At 56.8% G+C, this 17,650-nt stretch overlaps 1 protein-coding gene across 3 annotated transcripts in view; it reads right to left on the bottom strand.

Moving 5' to 3' along the window:
* Nucleotides 1-351: 351 nt before the first annotated feature.
* Nucleotides 352-17,650, bottom strand: part of Zfpm1 (zinc finger protein, FOG family member 1) — a 55,664-nt gene continuing 38,365 nt past the window's right edge. For all 3 annotated transcript variants that reach the window (XM_029480523.1, XM_021170363.2, XM_021170362.1), the window contains exons 4-10: nucleotides 13,606-13,739; nucleotides 5,496-5,595; nucleotides 3,697-3,903; nucleotides 2,927-3,157; nucleotides 2,583-2,678; nucleotides 2,351-2,497; nucleotides 352-2,177 (exon numbers count right to left, since the gene is read on the bottom strand). In XM_029480523.1, coding sequence (XP_029336383.1) covers nucleotides 412-2,177; nucleotides 2,351-2,497; nucleotides 2,583-2,678; nucleotides 2,927-3,157; nucleotides 3,697-3,903; nucleotides 5,496-5,595; nucleotides 13,606-13,739 — 2,681 coding nt within the window. In that variant the 3' untranslated portion in view covers nucleotides 352-411. The remainder of the gene's footprint in view (nucleotides 2,178-2,350; nucleotides 2,498-2,582; nucleotides 2,679-2,926; nucleotides 3,158-3,696; nucleotides 3,904-5,495; nucleotides 5,596-13,605; nucleotides 13,740-17,650) is intronic.

Raw genomic sequence — 17,650 nt, 5'->3', positions numbered from 1 at the left:
CCTACAGCTGGCCAGCAACGGACTACAGGTGGTATACCCAGGCCCAACTCTGTAGTCATAAGTACCCACCCCTGTTATGACGGGAGGGGCACTTTGGGACTTGGTCCCCTTTCTCGAAGACTCAGCAAGAACAAGGTTTCACTCTCCCTAGTAGTCTGCAATTGGATGCGCTTCCTGGCAGGGCAGCGGGTGAGCTAGAGGCAGAGGAAAAGAACTCTGCAGGGGCGGTTGAGCCCCTGGAGTGGGCTAGGTCCTGGAGGAACCGGTGGGGTGCCCTTTGCAGGTCTGCACAAGCTGGGGTATGGAATGAGGCCCACTAGATCTAAGACAACAGGCTGGGCCTCCAGCAAATTTATCACACCGAATGTCTTTATTAAGTGTCAAGGGTCCTGGTGGTGCGGCCCCACAGGCTCACTTTACGTGCTCGGCGGCGTGAGAAGAGCAGTAATACTTCTTGTGCGCGATGAAAGTGGACAGGCTGCTGAACCTGATGTTGCACAGGCGGCAGTAGCGGTGGCCGCCACCACCACTCGACGCAGGAGCAGGAGCTGGCGGGCCCTTGCTGGGTGTCCGAACGCCTTGATCTGCTGGGTCAGAAGGTGTATTCTCGGGAGCAGGGGAAGGAGAGCGTGGTGCGCGGCCGTCGGGGCTGTCGCGCGGAGCACGCTCGGCAGGTGTGCGGGGCTCAGCGCCCGGGCTGGCCGCTGGCTTGGCCACCTGCAGGCCGTGTGCCTGGCGCAAATGCTCGACCAGGTCACCGCGAACGCGCCCGTTGGGCGGGCAGTAGGGGCAGAGGGCAGTGGTGCGCAAAGGCGCGGCGGGGCACGAGTACTTCTTGTGAGCCAGGTAAGCTTCGAGGCTGTGGAAGCTTACGCGACACGCGGTACACTCGTGGTAGTCGGCCAGCGCGGGCAGCGCAGTAGGTGCATCCGGGCTCTGGCGACGCGGCCGCTTGCTCAGGTCTATGGGGCCGTCGGGTACCGGGCTCGGAGAGAGCGCGGGGGCGGGGCCGGCGCTGGCGCTCCCAGGTCTCGGAGAAGAGGGCAGCTCCGCAGTGGGGGAGGGTACAACTGGCACGGGGGCGGGGCCTGCGGCTGGGGGCGGGGCGCCGGCTATGGGCAGCTCATACAGCTTGCGACGCCGGCGCGTGCGCACGGGTGGCGCTGTCAGCGCGGGAGCCGCGGGTCCCGGTGCGGGCGTGGGTGCGGGTGGCCGGCGCGGCGGCGGGTCGTGACGCGAGGCGCAGTAGTAGCGCTTGTGCACAGTGTAGGTTTCGTGGCGGCTAAACCGGATGTTGCAGGCCTCGCACAGCGTGCGGCTCGGATCGTCCTCTGCGTCGTCTACGGAGCTGCCCGGGCTCTGGCTGCCCTCGCTGCCCCGGCCTGCGGCCTCGGCCTCCGGAGTGGTCGTGCCACTCGCCTCTTCCTCTCGTGCCCCGGGCCCGGGCGACGTGCGTGACGGGTCTGGCTCTGCGGCGGCACCTACGGGCGCGCGGGCCGGGCCCGGGGCCGCTTTGGGTCTGCGCACAGTGGGCGGGTCCTCGGGCGCGCGGCGGCCCGAGCAGTAGAGGCGCTTGTGCACGTAGAAGTTGTTGATGTTGTTAAAGGTGATCTCGCACTCAAAGCACGTGGCGCCCTTACTCCCCGGGAAGAGGCCAGTGGGTGTTCCCGCCGCGCCGGAGCTCCCTGCACCCTGCTGTAGCCGGTTGTGCACCAACTCGGACATCTTGGCCAGGATCTCCGAGGCCTGTGGCGCTGTAGGGACGGTGGTTGTGCCCGCGTCGGGACTGAACACATATTGTGGCAGAAAGAGCGTCCCGGCCATTGTTAGCTCTCCCGGCCCTGGGCTAGAGCCAGGCGTGGGGCTGGACAGTTCTGTCTTCACCCTGACTGTATTGGGGCTGTGTGGTGAAGGTGTCCGAGACGGAGCCTGGGGACCTGGCTCTCCCGGACCGGAGGCACGGGTGGCTTCAGGCTCCTCTGCAGCCTCCACCTTGATGGTCCTGGGGGCTGCAGGGGACTCACTGCTGCCCCCATTTTGGGGGGGCACTCTGGTCTCTCCGTTGGTGACTTCGGCCAGGGCCTTACTGTCCAGCCCTGAGGATGGGGTGGGTACCTTGTCAGCGGGAACCAGGGGGCTGTGCATCAGCGAGTGCTGTTGGAAGCCTGCCAGGCTGTCTACAAGAACACAGGGCTGCATGTCAGGCCCAGGGCAGGCCCTAGGTAGGATGTGGTAGGCAAAAGGGATTGGGGACTAGGGTTGACAGGGACACCATGTGATGCCTATAGACAAGCCCCCTCCCCCCCTTCACTTATCCGAGGGCCAGTGAGGCTCCAGTATGGCTGCTTACCTGGAGCAAGTTTGGCTGCTGGGTGTCCAGCCCCTGGTGAATAGATCTCACCCTTGGAGCCTGGCTGGCACACCATGTGGTTTGTCACCAGGTGGCTGTAGAGGATGTCCCTTGTGGTGGATATGAAACCACAGTTGTGACAGACACCTGTAGGCCACACTGTTGTGGTTAGGTTCCTGGGGCTGAGGTATAGCCCCAGAGACCCCATCCTGACCCCCTCCAGCCCACCTACCGCTGAGCGTGTCCGTGTGCACCTTGAGATGACGTTCACAGTTGGCCTTGGTGGTGAAGGCGGACAGGCAGATGAGGCACACGAAGGGGCGCTCTCCTGGAACACGAGATGGATCCCAGTGACAAGGAAGGAACACTGGCCCTTTTAGTTCGCATCAGCCACATGCTGCCCAGCGTCAAGCACACACCCAGCCTTTTATTAAGTGTACATATAGCCACAGGTAAGCCTTGCGCTAGGCTGTGGAGGGATGGGGAACTGCATAGCACATGGTGGCAGAGCAAGCTTTCCTGACCACCAGTCCAGTGCAGAACCTGGGTTGGCCAGGGCAGGCATGGGGCACTCACCACTGTGGCTGCGCATGTGGATCTCCAGTGAGCTGGCGCTGGGGCAGCTCTTTCGGCACTGGGGGAAGGGGCAGACTCGCTCATTGGGGTAGGTCTCTTTGGGTTTCTCTTCTGTCGCCGAGACAGGAGAGCCTGCACGCTGGCGGCTGGCACAGTAGTAGAGCAGGTGGGCTTGCAGGTTCCGCTCACTACGGTACCAGATCCCGCAGTCTTTGCAGGGGAAGACATCCTCTGGTAGGGGTACAAGTGGGGGTGAGGTACTGACTGGATGAGGAAGGGCCTGGCCTTGACAGCTCCAGGCTGAGGTACTGGCTTTTGGTGGCTTAGCTCCCCTTTCATTGTGTCCCTGAAGGCCCTGTCTAATTGTAGGACCCACCCAGGCACTGGGGATTCTCCTGTCCCTGCACAGGGGACATGAGGACTCAGCTCCTACTGCTGCCTTTTAGGCATATATTACACCCATGCCTGCCACCACCTTCTCTTTCTACTGTATGTTTCTCAGGGGGCCCGCACCAGGTCCCTTGGGGCTGAGCCCTTCCTATGGTAGCAGGCCATGTACAATCTAGCACTCGGGTCACTCTGCATCAGCTGGGTACTGTCCTTCAGTTCAGTGTCTTACTAGAGCATAATTCATCCCCTGCCTCCCCCACCCCATGTGTGGAAACTGGACCTTTTGCATGCTGACCCCCCCCCACACACACACACAGGATCTGCCCTAACCTTTGACTTGAGTGTTACCCAAAGTCTGCCCCTGGGAGTCACATACTTACTGTTGATGACTGCAGTAGCAAGGATGGATGCCATGCCAGCCTGCTGGGGCAGCAGCTGGATGTCAGTGTGCACTGGGGCCGAGCCGCCAGGTTCTACTGGTTCCTGCACAGGGTGTCTGGGAGCACCATGGGGCTCAGTGACAAGGCGCACATGTAGCAGTCCACCAGAAGGCACCACTTTGGTAACCCTGCACCAGAGGGCGTCATCTGTAGGGTACAGGCACTTGTGATGATCCTGGGCCTTTAATGGGTGTGCTTCCCTTTGTCTCCCACCCTGCGGCCCCGCTGTACGGCCAGGGATGACTGAGTCTGGGCAAAAGGCAGGAGGTGGCTGCATTCAGGCTTACATTCGTGGCTGGCTGGATTTGTGGTGTGCTATCCTGTGTCTGAGGCAAGGATTGGGGGAGCTTCCATCTCCAGTAAAAGGGTAGACATGGGGCTGGCAGGGATATTTGAGGGGGGTTGTATGTAATCACTATCACTTGGCTGGGGTAGAGGGGTGTCCTAAGGCATTGGGTTCCAGAACAGGCTGGTTTTCAACCTGTTGGGAATGGGCCAGGTGCTGTTCCCACAGTAGCCTGTAGAGGGCAGCCTCAACCCACAAAAACCCAGGTGTCCTGGGCCAGCAGTTCTGCCACATGGCCTGGAACCCTGTGAACTGTGGGTAGGGACACTTCTGGCCTTAGTCTCAAGCCAGTGGCCACTCCCAGCAGAAAGTGGGAAAAGAAAAGGGAGTATGTATGTTCTAAGGTGGCAGTAGGAGCTGAGCTGCAGGGTAGAGCCTGTGTAAGTCCCATTATGGGGCAAGTGATACAGGAAAAATCAAGCGACAATGTCCACAGGATTCCTGTGGTCACTGTGACCTTGTCTGCAGGCCCCACCCAGATCAGGTCACATTTATCAGTCTCAGCCCTGTAAGGGCCTCTGTCTTCTGTGGACAGCACACTTGGGCAGAACTGTGTTGTAGAAGCCTATGGGCAGGTCAGTCCTGGTGGTGCAAGCACATGGCTGACGGCTTGCCAACATCCAATCTGGTGTTGGGGCGTGTTCCTTCCCAGTACAGGCTGCCTTCTGGCTGCTCTGTCTGGTCCTTAGACCGCCCGTCGGGAGGGTAGGGAACATGATCCCTGTGCCCTGCAGAGAGCATGAAGCACTGGAAAAGGTCCCCTGTGTCTGACCTCAACTTTCAATTCCTGTGGTGCTTCGGGAAGGTGTTCTGCTTCTGCTGCGGGGCTACTCAGGAGCTGACTTCAAGGATGAGCTGAGGGAAGACCCCCCTTTGCACCCCCAACTCTTAGAAGGTTGGACAGGGGGGTTTAAGTAGAATGAAATGAGTTGGCCACAGCCTCTTCCCCATTTTCTCCATGGAGCAGCAACCCGGAGGGCCAGGGACTCACCCACATCCCACAACTAGGAAGGGCTGGGTCTGGGTCTGAACAAAGTCAGGCCAGCAGAACCCAGACTGGGTCTCAGGGTGCTGCCTTCAGTGGCCCCCGGAAGCTCTTCTTGCTCAGTCTCCCCCTAAGCCCACGTAGAGAAGCAGAGCTCTCAGTGGCTGTGGAGGGCCCAGGGTGGCCCCTCTAGCTCTTGTGTCAGTGGTTATGATTCGCCTGAGATTGCAGCTCCAAAGGTTGTCCATCATCCTCTCAGATGGGGTTCAGGGTGCTCTCTCAGGCAGTTTGATTGTTACTGTCACCCAGATAGGCTGGTGTCCCTTTAAGAGCTGGACCAGTCAGAGCCAAGTGACCCTGCCTTCTGAAAGACTTTAGCGGGGAGGGAGGCAGGCATGAGATACAGACCCTTCCTGTAGATCTCTGAGTTGGCTTCTTCTTCAGTTAGGACCTGGGGCAGCATCCTTAGCCAGCAGCTCTCATCCACCATCAGGGTCACAGCTGGGCCCTAGAGAAGAGCGGAGATGGGAAAGGCTCAGTCTATATAGGATGCTGAGTTGGGGGGGGGGGCTTTGCTCTGTTGTGTAGTGGTGGTCAGCAGCCTGGTAGCTCATAGCAGTAGGACTTGAAGTGTAGTTCAAACACTATGATAACTGGAGGCATGGCAGGGAGCTGTGCATTCCCAGGCTACACATTGGTCTCTGTTGGGAACAAAGGTCTAGAGTGGTCAAGCACTGAATCTATACAGCCTGCAGATGTGTGTTCTCTTTCTGCGACAGCAGAGCTGCTGGCACCAAGGGCATGGCCCATACCACGCAACTGCTGGATGCCTGCAAGGAACTGAGAAAGGGAAGGGTGGAGGGATGGAGGGGGAGAGCACGAGCCCGTGTCTCTGTACAGTAGAGCTTTCCTTTCTGTTGCAGGGTAGAACTTTTACCTCTGTCCATTCATTGAGAGCACTGTCCTTCCCCTGAGATTGGCCGCCCCAACCCAAGACAGCTGTGTTGCTGGGGAGCGAGGGGTAGTGGGTAGCTGAGGCTCTGTGCCCTCTTCCCCATCATCTGGGCCAGGAAGCTGAGACAGAGTAAAGGGGAGGGGATTGGGGATAGAAGTTCCAGCCTAGGGCTGTGCCACACACTTCCTCTGCAGCTCGGTCTGAACCTGGAAGGGAAGAGCTTTGGGCTCAGCCCCCCAGGGCCACCAAAGCTGCTTGCTTCCTGCCCCCTGCACTCTGGCTCTCAGCCCAGCAGCAGAGGAAGTAAGTGTACGTGGCCATGTCTCTGTGCAGCCCAGGCTGGAAGGCTGGGCTGGGATTTGGTCTCCGGTGGAGGATGAGGCACAGCCAGTGGCAGGTAGGGACAGCAGAGGCCCAGTCCTGTCTATCCTTGGAGGGTGGGGTGGGTGACTGCTGCCACTTGGGCACCTCCCTGTGTGCTGAGCTTATTTAGCCCCTGGACTAAGCCACTCGGGCACTATGTGTAAAGGCAGAGCAGGCCTGTGTATTATCCTGTCGGCCATTTGCTGTTTGATTCAAATAAATGCCTTTCACTCAGAAACCTGCACCCCAGGAACTCTTAACCCAAAGCTTAGAGCCCCTGCTCACTCCCAGGCTCCTAAGAACTGCTGTGGTGGTCATGGCAATGGGCTCACTGGGTAGGGAAGATGACCAACAGGCTAGAACAGGAGGAGAAACAGGCTGCTGACTGTAAGGGGAACTGCCAGGACAGTGCTTGGCACTCCTGGGTCCCCTTGTGTGTGATGCCCACATAGGCTCTGGGGCCAAACGTCAGGGTTCAGGTCTGACCTTTCTCCTGTGACCCCTGTGGACCAACTCTTTACAGATCGCATTCACATGGCATATACAGAGCCAAAAAGATAAGGCCTACTAGCTGGGAACTCCCAGTGACCATGGCCCATGAGGTCATGACAGCCCAGCCCGGTGGCTTCCACGTCACCTGACTGCTGCCACGTGGCTTGCCATGGAGCAGCAAATGGAGATAAGCTGGCTCTGAAGGGGAGCCTTGGAGTCCTAGCAGGTGACACCTGCACCTCTGGCTTCAGTTTCCTGTATGCCAGCACGGTGAGGCCCACATGACAAAGTTGCTGTCAGGATAGGGGAAGGAATCCCCTTCCTTGTCCTGCCACCATCTCAGGGTGGTGGGGAAAGCGGGGGGGGGGGGGGGGGGGGGGGGCTAGGGAGGCTGTGCCCTTCTCTGTGGGCCTTTCTGCCCTGGACACAGATGAATGTGAGGATACAGGAAGCCCTCAGAGCTGTGTATACTGGCCATGGCTGCTTACTTATGCTCTGCTTGAAGGATAACATGAACAGGAAGGCATCTCTGGACCTAGGAATGAGCCTTACACCCTGGACCTTGCTTGCAATTGCCACACGTCCACTGAGGGAGTGCATTCTACCCAAGAGCCTGCTTCAGGTTGGTTGGCTTCCTTCAGGAGGTGGCTCCCAGGGATGCAGGGGGTAGGTGAGCTTTCAAGGTCACAGTTGGATAGCACAGAGTAAGCAGCAGATGGGTGTGGGCAGCCACACAGGGGGCCTCTGACTCTCACAGGCTAGCTGTTCCTGGCCCCAGCAGATGGCTGTCAGTGAGGTGGCTGGGTCCGGCCCTCCCTGCCTCAGCCTTCCACTACTCTAATGAATATTAATGAGCGGAGGAGGGTGAGAAAATTAATCTGCCTGATCCTCTGATGGGTGCTGTGGTAACGATATGAAATCTAATTATTCGTCCCAATATTTCTAAACCCTCAAACTGAGACTGACAGCCTCGCGGTCGGTTTAACGCTTATCGCTCTCCGGAGCAGCGTGTTCACCGCATGATAAAAACACGAGCGCGCACACGCACGCCACTTTGCTGACGCTGCACAAGCCGCTCTTTCTGTGGAGGTCCCAGTGCATAGAATACCATACTGCACCCCCTTGCAGCACTGTGGCATGAGGTGCATGCAACCTTGGGGAGCAGTGCTAGGAGGGAGCTAGTGGCTGCTGTCCATCACAACAAGTCCTCAGGGAAATGGGCCATGAGTTCCTGGCTGCTCCAAAACAGAGGTCCTGGGCCTCCATGCAGGTCCCTTGTCTGTTTCCGGGGGAGGGGGGAGGGGTGTGTGTGTGGGGTGTCATTGCCCTGCATCAGGATAGGTTGGGGCTTGGGACAGGGCTTTGCAGTCACTCTTCTCCCTGTCTGGGTCTCTCAGGCAGGCCTCAGAACAGGAGCTCCCGGCCCCGGGCTCCTCTGTCTGTCTGTCTGTGTCATGGAAAAGCCCTGGCATCTGTCCCACTCGCTGCCCCTCCAGCCATCATTTGTCTCTCCCTCCTGGCTCCGACTCCCCCTCCCCCAGCCCTGGATGACATCAGCCACTTTAAATTCTCCTGTGGATCTGAGCCTGCTCCTGTTCCCCCAACAAAGAGGTCAGTGTCCGACTCTGTGGGCTGATAACCATCAGAAACCATCTCTGAGACGACTTTATCTGCGGCTCTTCCCAAACCTTGCTGCTCATAAAGCCATTTTCAGGGAAGGTGAGCCCTCTCAGGTGGGCAGCTTGCTCCAAAAATGGTATCCCACACTGCTGCCTGGGCTTCAGGTCCCCATATGCTGGGGACTAGTGCTGGGGCCTGTGGCCACAGGGTGACTCTAATTAGGCCCTCTCTCCTGCTGATCCATCCTCCTTCCACAGTGATGACAGCCTATGGCTCCTCTCTTTCCCCCAGATGCCCATCGCCCACCTCATAGGTGTAGGGTTGAGACCCACCGAGAATACATGCTGTGTACACAGGATTAGAACCAAAGTCTAAGAAGCCCTGCCCTACCCCACTGTCACTGCTCATCCATGTACTCGCCCCTCAGTCCCTGAAGGCCAGCTGTGTGCCAAGGGCTAGAGACACAGTATATAGTAAAGGGGAAGGAGCAGGGCCTTTGAAGGGCCAGGGACAATAGGGGACAAGGGACCAGCAAGAGTGAGCCTGGGTTCACGTTAACTGCATTTCGTGTTGGGAGGAGAGCCAGGATGATGCTGGCCATCTCAGGCAGAGAAATGAGGGCAGAGATCACCTGCGGGGAGTCACAGGCGCATGGCTCATGCCATCCCTGCCAGCCATCCCTCTGTGTAGGGTGGGCCCTGCTGCTCACCTCCTGGCCCCAGCCTTTTACCTCAGGGTGGCTTTGGGGCCCAAAGATGGAGCTAGCTGCAGGCAGGTCTGAGGCCATAGCTGCTGCAGCTCAGGAGCAGATGGAAGAGCCTGAGGAGAGGCAGGAGCCTAGGATATTTTCTAAGCTTCTCCCTTAGCCGATGGGGAAACCAAAGATGGAGAAGAAGGGGGCTCAGGTCCCCACAAAGCCAACAGCAAACCTAGACTGGGCCTGGTGACCGAGCCAAATGACACTCCTGACTGTCCCAGTCTCTATGGACTGGGCAGAATGGTGGCTTCACAGATGTCACCAGAATTGTGAGAGTGATCTTATTTAGAGAAAGAGTCTTTGCATATTTCATATGAAAATATGAAATCACCTGGAACAGGGTAGCCCCAATAACAAATGACATAAAAAAGAGAAGACACAAGGGGAGACGGAGCCACATGAAGACCAAGAGTCCTGGGGACACCAGACGCCTCAGGGCCTCAGGCAGCTCTGCCTCAAAGAGCACAGGAGCTGCTCTGTCCCTTAGGATAGTGGCCTCTGTCTTCAGCCATGACAGAGTGTACAGGGTGTGGCACTCGGGGCACATCTATGCCTGCTGTCAGGGTACAGCGGACAGCCACTTTCCAGCTGAGGTTTCTCAGGCTGGGCTGCTGTCTCTTTAAGGCGGGGCTTGGAATGTTTCCCCAGGCCAATGAAGCAGGGCTCAAACTGTATTTCACATCTTGGTAGAACAGCAGTGGGCACAGCTGGGCTGCATGCCCTGGAGAGGAGGTGCCTTTCCTGGGTACCCTCCCTCCCTTGTTACACAAAGATGGGGATGGAAACCAAACTTCCCCAGCACTCCCTCAAGTCCCAGTAAGGTGAGTTTGGGCTCCCTCACTCCATCCCCAGATGAGAGGACCTCAGGCCATTAGGGACTGACCTAAAGGCCTGTCCACACTGAAGTCACGCAGTCTGGGCCCACTTCAGCCTTTCTAGCATCTTTTCTTTCTTTTTTGGTTTTTCGAGACAGGGTTTTTCTGTGTAGCCCTGGCTGTCCTGGAACTCACTCTGTAGAACAGGCTGGTCTTGAACTCAGAAATTCGCCTGCCTCTGCCTCCCAAGTACCGGGATTAAAGGTGTGTACCACTATGCCCGGCTCCTAGCATCTTAATGCATCTGCCACCCCGCTCACAGTTACGGACCCTCCCCTGGCCTTACTGATGCTATGGTGGCTCCTGGCCAAAGTAAGCAAGCTGAGCAGGCAGACCAACATGGGCAGGCTGGGGTGAGGGGCTGTGCACTCACATCCACCTATGCATCCCTCCACACCCACATTTCTGTATCTGCTCATCGACTCTTCCATCCATTCACCCACTCACCCCCTATCTAGTCACGTGTCTATCTGTCCACTCACCCCCACCTTCTATCTGATCACCTGTCCATCCACACATGTGCCCATTTATGAATACACATTCACTTATCTACCAACCCATCCACTATTCATTTATCCACCTACCTAAAATCTACTCATCTTTCCATCCATCTGTATACCATGTATACATCCCATACCTACTCACCCACTTTAACATCTCATCTCATCATTATTATATTACTGTTGTAACATCTCCCTCTCATCATTATCCAGTGTGAGCTGTGACCCTAAGGAGGCTTTTCAACTGCCCTCTTACAGGCATGCAAACCATGGCGAGCGATAAAGACAGGACTACCAACTCCACTCAGGGCTGTGTGACTCAGTTTCCTTCCTGGATACTAACTCTGGACATCTGGTGTGGGTGGGAGTGTTAGGGGGCATTTCCCTTCCAATTTGTCCCCATGGTGAGCAGCCCCCAGCCTAAGAGAAGCCCGGGAAACAGGCCCCATATCTACATGCGCCCCCTCCTTCTTCTCTAAGGGGAGAGGAGGAACTGCCTGGCGGCTGATAGGGCCATGGGGCAGGAGGCGACTTCTTCCTTAGGCTGTGGGGAGAACTGGGACCCATCAGCTGAACTCGATAAGAGCCCGCTGAATGTTAGCAAAAATATTTAGACAATAAACGAAGTATCGCAAAGGCGCCCATATCTTTCAGAAATCAATCATCTGTAGCGTGTGTCTGGACGCTTGGCGCCAAAGCGGAGATAGTGCCTTGCTGGGGAGATAAGGGTTAATCAAGGATTTAATTCTGTGAGATAGAGGGGGAGAGGGAGGTGCCTCCTCCCCCTCGGAGAGCCTCAGAGGCAGGGGCTGCACGGCTTTGGCTTGGCCGGCCTCTGACACCCAGGTGGGGATTCTCCCTTCCTGCTTTCCCAGACTGAGCCGCCTGGGACACAGACTAAGAGCTGAGGTAGCAAGGCCTGGGGTTCCTGTGGAAAGGGGTGGCTTGCAGATGGCGGGAGAAGTGTTTGAGCACAGCGGGCCTGGCAATATGAGTTCAATCTCTAGGATTCATAAGGTAGAAAGAGCAAAGCAACCAACTCCTCTCAGCTCTACATGTGTGTGTGGGCATGTGTGGATGGACAGACAGATGGAGAGGGAGGGAAGGGGGGGGAGAGAGGTAGAGAGGGAGGGAGGGAGGTAGGTGAGGGGGGGGAGAGAGAGAGAGAGAGAGAGAGAGAGAGAGAGAGAGAGAGAGAATATGAATGAGAATGAATTTAAAGACTTAGAGACAGCAGCCTGCCTCCTAGGACTGGAAGAGACAGACACAGGGCACACCAGGACCTGGCTCCCAGGTCTGGGCAGACCTGCCTTTGCTCCTGTTGCCACATGTGGGTTTTCCTGACTGAAGTCTGGAGACAGGGGCTCCAGGTTCCTGCTTGCACACTGACTGACCAGTGGCAACAGTCTCCAAGTCTCTTGCTGTCCACAACCCACATGACACACCCACCTGGCATAGCCACTTTGAAAGCCCTGACTTCCTTCCTACAGGACCTTAACTAGCTGTTGTATGACATTCCTCCCTGGACCTTGGGCCACTCTTCATTCTCAGGCTCTACCAAGTATGTACAGGGTCGAGCACCACTCCAGACCTCTCCCTCTTAATCCGTGATGCTGCCAGCAGGCAAGGGGATCAACTCCCATCTCACAGTAACAGCCTGGCTCTACCTTCTCTTCAGGCCTAGGCCTAAAGCAAGCCTCTGTGTTCCATGTGACCTGCCTGGGACTCCAAGGACTGAAGAAAGAGTGGCTCTGAGCAGGAAGGATCTGCCTAGGATATAGCAAGCAGAAACCCCAAGGTGGCCATGTTTGGCCTGCTCCTGCTCTCATTGGACAGTCTGGGACAGGTCATCTCTCCTGGTGGTTGGAAGAGTGTGTGGCCAGGCCACAGGCCTCAGTTGGTGGTGTGTTTGCACCCAGTGAGCACAGAGTCTGACTCTCCACGGAGGGTTTTGAGTGGTGGTGGTCCTACTGCTCCCCACCTGCCTACCTGTGGACTGCGCCGTCAGTCTGTGCTCCTGAAATATTTCTGAAGGTGAGTCTGCAAGTGTGAATGTGTGTGCAGCATCCTGGCCTCTGGGTGCTAGGGAAGTCTCACCCTTCCCCAACAAGGGCCCTCAGAAGGCAGCCATGTGCCCTCAGACCAAGGAGCCCAGAAGCATGTGACACTGGCCAGCCAGTGAATATCTTGGATCAGTCCACACTCTAAATCAGGAAACAGGGCCTACCCGACAGCATCTGGCAGGGAGACATTTCATCCTAGGATTGACAAGACTGGCGAGGAAGCCTAGGGCTGGCCCTGGCCTTTGCCATCATAGTCTGTGGACATTGTACAAACCCCTCCAATCCCGGCTCTTTTGCTGCATACATGGCTACCCTTTGTTTGTACCCAGGTCTCTGTGTCCTGCTGTCCTTTTCCATCTGAAATGATTTCAAAAGGAACCCACACATTCCAGCAGGAGGAAGCCGGGCCGACTTGCCACAACAGAAGCGGCCTCAGAAGCAAGGCCAAGACAAACGGCCGCGTGGCTGTGTGGGGAAGGAGGCTGCCTTAGGAACTCTCTGCCAGGCAGGGCTGCTGTGGTGAGCAGGCGGCTGCAGAGCTGAGAAGCCACGCCCAGTCAACACCTGCTCCCCGCCCCCCCTCAGAAGCCACGCCCACCCAGCACCTGCTCCCGGGGACAGAAGGCCCGGCTTCCTTCTGCAGCCTCCCCTTCCCTCCCAACTCAGTGGGTGCCTGTTCCTTGCGGCTCACTTCCTTTGGACCTCCTTTTCTCTGCTGAGCTCCACTACTGCTCCTCTAGGAAGTCCCTCTGGGATCCCGAAGCACAGTGCTACTCATTGCAGACGCTCCCTAGGAAGTCCCTCCCTTTTACCCTTGCCTCTTTGGGTTCCATCAAAGTTCCCTGCTGGAAAGGCACAAGGTTTGCTTGGCCAGCTGGGGCTTAGCTCCTTACCGGTTCTTCTCTCTCAGGGGATATGGCTCTGGTCTGGATGCTCCCGTAGAATGGGCCCCAGGATAGGCCCTCAGTGAGGCTCAGCCGGGCGCGCACGCACCTCTGCCCATCCTGCAGTGCCAGCTCCAGCTCCTCTGAAGGGAAACAAATGAGTGAGTGGCTGCTTGGTGACCCCCAGGACACTTCTGTCCCACAGCCCCCACTTCCGGCCTGGTTCCCGGGGGCCAACCCCATGCTGGGTTGTAGAAACACCATGAAGATGAGGACAGGCAGGCTATACCATGGCTTGGTCACAGTCTGCAGAATCTGTGTGTGAGCCACACACTGCGTGCAGGGCCTTGTGTGCTAGGCTGAATGGCCTTTCACAAGACATCACCCATGACTGTGAATGTCCTTTGCATGTGGGAAAAGGTCTGCAGGCATGACTAGATTAAAGATCATGAGATAAGATCACCCTGGATTAGCAGGTAGTTCTAAATAAAAGATCGTGTCCTTAAGAAAGGGAGGTAGATAAGACAGCCAGAAGGTGTGCCACGTGAGGCTTCTAGAACTTTTGGTAGGTTGTGGTCTGCAGAATACTAAGGCAGGGATAAAGAACTCCTTGGTTATAGTGATCAGTGTTAGCTGTGGGACATGGACACCTGGCCAGCCGCTGTCCCTACTTGAGCTTCTATTTCTTTAAAGGATGTGGGGGCATGGTCATTTCCTCAAAGGGTGGTACAGGCCACACACCCTCTGCCCCATCTGCCTGCTACCCAGGCGATGGAGGCCTCACATGGCCTGGCCTGGTCCCCTGGCCAGAGCACTGTGGCGGCCCTACTTCCTGGAGCCCATCAGGCAGGCTGTGGCCTTAATGGGCGCGATCATCAGATAACTGGCCAGCTAATGGTGGAGATAAGGTGTAAATACGCCAGGAGGCCCCGTGGAGAGCTGTAACTGGGCCTTTGTCTTCCCGGGACTGATAAGACGGCAGTGGGCCAGGACTGGAGGCCAAGGAGGCCTGTACCCCTTTATCAGCCTGGGAGTGGGAGAGGGGCTGAGAGGCCAAAAGGCTCTGCACTTCCTCTGCAGCTCACCCAGGACACTGTCCTGGTAAAGGGCTGTCCCAAAGCTGATACCGGTATGGTCGGTACCATCTGTAGGAGCAGGGCCAAGGCCTGGGCAGTACTGTCCTAAGGGATGCAGAGACTGGCCCCTGTGACGTTTATTCCCAGTGTGAGTGAGAAAACCGAGGCCCCAAGAGGTCCACTGCTGGCAGGAGGTGTCAGGATCCAAACCTGGCACTACTACAGGGCCGTTTATCTGTTGTTGGGACAGTGACCTGCCAGCCTCTCCTGGCTTTTGTGCCTATGTCTACGTTCCCCACATAATGGCCCCCAGGACAGAAATGGAATTAAAGAGTTCTCTTGAGAGTCTGTGCTTATGGCTCAGCCACCCAGAGTCCCACCCAGGTGTCAGAAAGGAGATGCAGAACCTCCATCCTGAGATGGGTGTCCCTGGACCTTGAGACAGACAGTTAAGTCACCTAGTCCCACTTCTATTCTGTGTCTAGCACATTCCTCGGGATGGGGCCTGGCCCCTTGCAGGAGCTCTCTGTTACAGGGGTACCTTCATCTAAGGCTGTGTCCTCATAAATTGGGGTACATGGTAGGGAGGCAGTCCATGCAGATTGGTCTGAGTGTGTGGTATGACACAGGCAGTCCCACAGACACACCTGGCCATGATGCCACCTGTGGTGGCCAGGGCCTCTTGGACAGCCTGGGCTCCCAGCTTGCTTACAGTCCCCCCATGGGGAAGGAGGCAGTCAGGTGCCACCGCCTCGCTCACCCACCGGCAAACGGCCCCGCACCCTAATCAGAGTTCACGGCCATGGCCCAGCCTTCCAGATAAGAGCTCGCTGGCATTTCCCACGGCAGCCATCCCATCCTCTGGGTATCATGCACCGCCAGAGAGGGCTGGTTGCTGATAAGGGCTGTGGTCCCTCTCCCTGGGGGGAAGCAGCACACTCTGCACTCAGGGACAGGGGGACGCCTGGGATAGGTGGCAGTGTACAACAATCACTATGGTAACATGCCTCTCTGGTTCAGGGCCCAGGTCAGCCAGTTTGAGGGGCAGATTGGTAAGGGGAGGGCAGCTGATCTCAACCTCAGCTCACCCCAGCACCTTGTACAAGGTGACCTCTGCAATTGTGCCCAGCAGCTCTGGTGACAGTCAACAGTCAGTTACATAGATAACCTAGTTCCTGCCCCAACCCCTGAGAGAAGGCTAGCACCCAGCAGATGCGCTCCTAGCAGGTTGCACAGGAAAAGGGGGGTTTGGAGGAGCTGTTCTTTCACCGAGGACCCTGAGACAGACAGCACACAGTGGAAAGCCCAGGGTTTAGGGATGGGTTGCTACTGGGGCTCCACAGTAGTAACAGAAAACCTGGGCTGGAAGTGACATAATCTAGTCTCTGGGTTTGTGGCACACACTATCACAGAGCTCTGAAGGGTATCTGGGGGCAGGGGTTGGGGTCACAGTCTCTCTCCTGGGGATTCTAGAAACAAGTGTCTAGATGCCCTCATGGGCACAGGCGGCTCCATGGTGGGCTGTCATGGTGGCTTCCAACCTGATTCTGGCCCTGGCCACCTGTTCCCTCAGCTGGAGGATGGATAATGTGCCTTTGTCTGTTAGAAACCTTGAATCCGATTGTGAACCCTGGTCCCATTTCTGCTGTGTCACAGCCCAGCACCAGATGTGACTTGCAGGATCCCTCCAGGCATACTCGGGAAGCTGAGGCTCAGAGTCTGCATGGCGGCTGGGATCCCACACTTTACAACCTTGGTACCTGTCTGAGGGATGGTGGGAGGGAGCAGCTGGCTTCTTCCAGGTCTGAAATTTGGTGCCTTTGGCCTGGGCTTCCGTATGCTTCCCTGGTGAGCCCTTGACAGGTGAGTGAGTCATTTCAGGCACTGGGTCAAGGGCTCATTTATTCAGGTAAACAATGGTACACACTGCTTCCCAGGATGCGTGCTGGGACTTAATTGCATTCCCCAGCAGCATCTTCAAGGAACCTAATGCATATTTATCGTTTACAACGTTAGTCATGCATGGCCTTCACCTGCATTCATCTCCCAGGAACAGAAAGAAGCCCCCATCCACTTCCTCAGCTGAAGCCTGGCTGGGGTGGGGGTGGGTGGAGCTGGCCATTGGTGGGGTGCTCTGGGGGACAGAACTGGTGTTCAAACCAACAAGCCAAGTCCTGCCATTACCCTAGTGTCTGTGTTCCTGTCCTGCTGGGGCCTCAGTTTACTGTGTTGTAGAAGGGGTGTATATATAGTCTGTCGGCTAAGCAGCTATGTTTGCTACAGGGCAGAGACTAACTTCCCAGGTGGCGCCCTTGCCCCTGGAGCCCCTCAGACCTAACTAGAACCCCCCCCCCCCCCCCCCGTTCCTAGCTTTACCTTGGAATCGCAGAGGTTTCCATCGGCACGCACAGCACTGCCTAGTGCTGGTGTTGGCCTCTCTCTATGGAGGCGGAGGAAGCCCTGGGATCCCTAAGATCTGTATATATGTATGCCATATGTTGTGTCTAGGGGCTCATAGAGAACAGAAGACGGGGGCAGATTCCTTGTGGCTGGAGCTTCCTGACACAAGGGCTGAAGACCAAACTTGGGTTCTCTAGAAAAGTAATTAAGTGCTCTTAACTACTGAGCCGTCCCTCCTCCTCCCCAAGTATGGCCTGCCCCTCCCCCCACGACCCCGCCTCTTTCTCTTTTAGTTTCTCCAGACAGGGTTTCCCTGTGTAGCCTCCGCTGTCCTGGAACTTGCTCTGTAGACCAGGTTGACTTGTAAGCACTAAGATAGATCCGCCTTCCTCCACCTCTGGTGCTGGGATTAAAGGCGTGCATTACCGCCACCTGGCTAACTATGGCCTCTCTTAAGCCCTGACCTCAGAGTACCCTTCTGATAGGACACGAGTCACCCCGGTTTTCCCATGTGAGCAGCGGCTGGCTTGCAAATCTACAACAGGAGCCTGTGGTGTGTAGGAACGTCAGCAAAAAGC

Source organism: Mus caroli, chromosome 8 (genome assembly GCF_900094665.2).
Source record: "Mus caroli chromosome 8, CAROLI_EIJ_v1.1, whole genome shotgun sequence".
Taxonomy (NCBI): Eukaryota; Metazoa; Chordata; class Mammalia; order Rodentia; family Muridae; genus Mus; species Mus caroli.
This window is presented reverse-complemented; position numbering and strand designations above follow the sequence as displayed.